Source organism: Lactuca saligna, chromosome 9 (genome assembly GCF_052625555.1).
Source record: "Lactuca saligna cultivar CGN05327 chromosome 9, ASM5262555v1, whole genome shotgun sequence".
Taxonomy (NCBI): Eukaryota; Viridiplantae; Streptophyta; class Magnoliopsida; order Asterales; family Asteraceae; genus Lactuca; species Lactuca saligna.
In genome coordinates this window covers 44,394,802-44,398,963 of record NC_136425.1, presented here as the reverse complement: position 1 = coordinate 44,398,963, position 4,162 = coordinate 44,394,802, and the positions used below count along the sequence as shown (strand labels likewise).

Genomic DNA, 4,162 nt, shown 5'->3' with positions numbered 1-4,162 from the left:
ATTGCTTGGCCCTGAAAGTTCTTAACATTACAAAGGGTTACACAAAAATTCCATGTAAACATTATTTTCTTTTGTTAATTTGGATACACTAAGGAGATTTTTGGTAAGATTGGGTACAATAAGGATAGTTGGCGATTTTAAGTTAGGCGAAATAGATGAACCAACATGAGAAATAGTTAGATGGTTACCATTTCCTACTTACAACTTGGCATCTCCCTTGTATTCATCAGCATGGTTTAGCTTGGAAATGTCTGGTGATACATGATCTATAGCACATGTATCAAAGTACCAAGATAGATCCATGACCATAGAAGGGATATTGTATTGAGCCACATTCGCCTGTTTTGATTAATTTCATGGATTTAGAACTCGAGATGAACAGTCGGTCTAATTTTGCCTTTGCCAGCAGTCAATTGCTTCATGTCCCTGTTTATTACATATTTGACAACCAGGACGCCACCGACGGTAGTCAAACTTGCGAGACTCGGAAGTTGAGTTGGAGGTTGGACCACTAGAGGAGTTTTATGGACGAGAGTGTGAGCGGTTTACTATAAGAGCAGTAGTGGATTACTAAATAGAAGCCATTCTAGTATGCCCTTGTTCTAAACATGCTTCTTCCTGAAGCAACAAACCAATGAGATCATCAATAGACAAGGTGGTTGATTGCATCATGAACGAGGTGGTAAAAGGACCATAAGACGAATCAAGCCCTGCAATATACGGCTAATAAGATCTTCATCAGAAACAAGACAGAGATTTTTCGCCAAGGAATCTGCAATTGAACGCTTGCGCTCAATGTATTGGAGAATGGACATGGACCCTTTTGTAAGAGTCTGAAGTTGGGCCTTTTGTTGCATCCGAGGAGCCATGGTCTAGGCTTGAAATGTCTTCTCAATAGTGTGCAAGGAAATTTGAGACGAGTTTATACGTGTAACCATTGCCAAAACTCGATCAGATAAAGTTGATTTGAGCCACAATAGAACAAACCTATGTTGCCTCTTCCAAGTCATATATTCTGGATTTTTGAACAGGGGTAACAGGTGCAGAAAGAACCTCTAGAGAGTTTGTAGTGGCTAGCTGAGGAGCAACAACCTGAACATTAATGGTGACGGGAGGTGGATGAGGATCAAGGATTAAATCCTCCAAATCGAAGGTTTATAAGGAAGACACAATCATTGTGCGCCAATAGGGGTAATTATCTGTGTCAAGTTTGACGGTAATCGCTGGAATCTGAAAGTTGAGATTAGAAGTGATAGTGACTGCTAAATTAAAAAGATTAGGGTGCGTTTAGTTGCGGAAAAATGGATCGTTTTCCGGAAAAAAATTCCAAGAAAAATGAGAATTTTGAAAACGCGTTTAGTTCGTCTATTTTTCTAAATTTTTCACGGAAAATGAAAATTTTCCGTTTTCTAAAATTACAAAGAGGTTGAAAATATTTGGAAAACTGATAATCATTGTTTTCCACATTTTTCTAATTCCAAATTTTTTCTAAAATATAAACACACACCCACTCCCACCCCATCCACCTCTACCTACCCCCACCCACACACACATACATACCCACCCCCTCCCCCCCCCCCACACACACACCCACCCGCACGCACACACACACACCAACCCACAAACACACACACATACATACCGACACACACACCTACCCACAAACACACACACACATACATACCCACACCCCCACACACACAAACTCACACCTACCCCCACCCTCAAAGACACACACACCCACACATACACAAACCCACACCTACCCTCAAAAACACACACTCGCACCCCCACCCACCCAAAACCACCACCACAATCACCGATCTACCATCACCATCACCATCACCACCACCACCACCACTAACACATCACTAGCACCACCACCACCGCTGCCGCCACCATCACCACCACTGACACAATTGCCGCCGCCACCACCATCGCCTGCCATCACCACCACCGCCGCCGACCCGCTACCGTCACCACCCCCACCCACACCCTACCATCGCTACCATTTTTTAAAAATGAAAACCGATAGAAAAATACACATCTAAATACGTTGTCTAATTTTCTAAAACTAAAAATGAAAAATGAATAAGTTTAACTAAACGCGTTTTCAAAACATTTCAATGAAAAATGAAAACGGAAAATGAAAATCGTTTTTCCGTAACTAAACGCAACCTTAGGGTTTCTGTTTTCCATATCAGGTATCGAAAAAGGGAAATTTTGATGTTTGGAGAGGGAGTGCTCTGATACCTTAAAAGCACAGGTGAATTTCTATATCTCTGTTAACAAGATGTACAAGAGTATATATACAGGAAAAATAGAGTGATTCTCTCCTAACTCTGAGGAGCTAATTTGACTATTCTAAGTTACTATAACCTCTTCAATTATACACGTTTACAATATGTTATCAAAATCAAATTCATCTTTGACACATGAAGTTATATTGGCAACAATTCGATCTGGATTGGGTTCGGATTCAATCCATGTTGGAGTTTATTTAGGATTATGTTTCTTAGCATATATTTATCTTTTTCTTATCTTTTTGCCTAAGTTATCTTTATTCAAGTTTCCCAGTTTATCTAGTTTTTCAACTATATATAGGCCTTTGTAATCTCTCGTTTATTGAATAATATTAAGAAATATTCAGTATCAGTTTTATTATGGTATCAGAGCGGAGATCTCAGATAAACTAAAAATTCGCATAATACGACGGGATGAGAAACCCCTGCATCGTCATCATCGACTGAAAAACCCATCGACATATCATCTCCGTATTTTATTTCATCGATTTATCATCCAGGCTTCAACTTCGTTGGTGATAACCTATTATGCAATGTAAACGACAACGATTGGGTGAATGAGATGACAAATTCTCTTCACGCCAAAATCAAATTCATGTTCGTTGATGGTTCACTTCTCAAACTAGAAGATGGATCAAAAGATGTCATGAATTGGAAGAGGTGTAATGCTATGGTTCAAGGATGGCTTGTTAGTTCCATGGAAAAGGAAATCAAGAACGGTGTGAAATTCGTTGTTACTGCTCAAGAGATATGGCAAGATTTTAAGGAAAGATTTGGGAAGGAGAATGCTCTAAGAGCGTATGAAATCAGAAGATCCGCCATTATAAGTCAACAAGGAAACATGAAGGTGTCTGTTTATTACACAAAACTCAGAGGAATATGTGATGAGATACAATTTATCAATCCAACACCAACTTGATCGTTTTAAGGATGTTCCTGCGATATCACAAAATAGATTAATGTGATGCATGAAAAGAAAATGTTGTATGATTTCTTGATGGGGTTAAGCGAGGAATATAGTGTGCTAAGAACTCAATTACTAAGCATTGATCCTCTACCCACCTTAGGGGTTGCATTCCACCTTATCAGTCAAGGTGAACAACAAAAGCAAATTGGAAAATCACGTGCAATTACCAATGACTTTGTTTTGTTTCAAACATCAAAGAATTACTCCAAGAATCATAATAAAGGAAACACAAATCAAATATCCAACAAGAAAAGGAATGATGATCGTTGGTGTACTCATCGTCAAAAATCAGGGCACACCATGGAAGGATGCTTCGAGCTAATTGGATACCCGGAATGGTGGACACCAAGAACACTAATCACAAAGATTTTCGCTGGAAAACCAAAGGTGCAGCCACATACAACAACTATTACTATTGAAGATCCACAAATTCAAGGCCTTGGTCCTACAAAAGGTGAATATGAGAAGTTGATAAAGATGATCTGTAGCACTAAAACAAACAATATAACTCCCACTGTAAGCATGGAAGGTAAAACAAAAAATCATGATGAATGGATTATAGATCCTGGAGCTAGTGAACATGTTACTCAAGATAAGACATTATTTAAAACAATGAAAGAATATCTAAACAGCACATATGTTAAAATACCCAATGGGGATACGGTCAACATCAAATGAGTTGGTAACATACATATACCAAATGGTTTTGGTTTGAATGATATGTTAAATATGCCTGAATTCAAGCGTAATATATTATTTGTTAGTAAACTAACAAATGACTTACAATGTCGACTAACCTTTTTGCCTAAAACTTATTTCGTATAGGACACGTACAATGAACTTGATTGGGATGGGTAAGGAAGGAGATGTATTGTATTATCTTAAACCATTC

General features: G+C 38.5%; 1 protein-coding gene across 1 annotated transcript; it reads left to right on the top strand.

The window, feature by feature from the left end:
- Positions 1-2,865: 2,865 nt before the first annotated feature.
- On the top strand, positions 2,866-3,948 carry LOC145016292 (uncharacterized). Its single transcript, XM_078974658.1, has 2 exons — positions 2,866-3,150; positions 3,259-3,948. Exons 1-2 carry the CDS (start codon positions 2,866-2,868, stop codon positions 3,946-3,948), a joined length of 975 nt encoding a protein of 324 aa, XP_078830784.1.
- The last annotated feature ends 214 nt before the right edge of the window (positions 3,949-4,162 follow it).

Coding starts and splice junctions, on each gene's coding strand:
- LOC145016292 (XM_078974658.1), top strand. CDS start 2,866: ATGACAAATTCTCTTCACGCCAAAATCAAATTCATGTTCGTTGATGGT. Junction 3,151..3,258: donor GTCAACAAGGAAACATGAAG/GTGTCTGTTTAT, acceptor ATCACAAAATAG/ATTAATGTGATGCATGAAAA.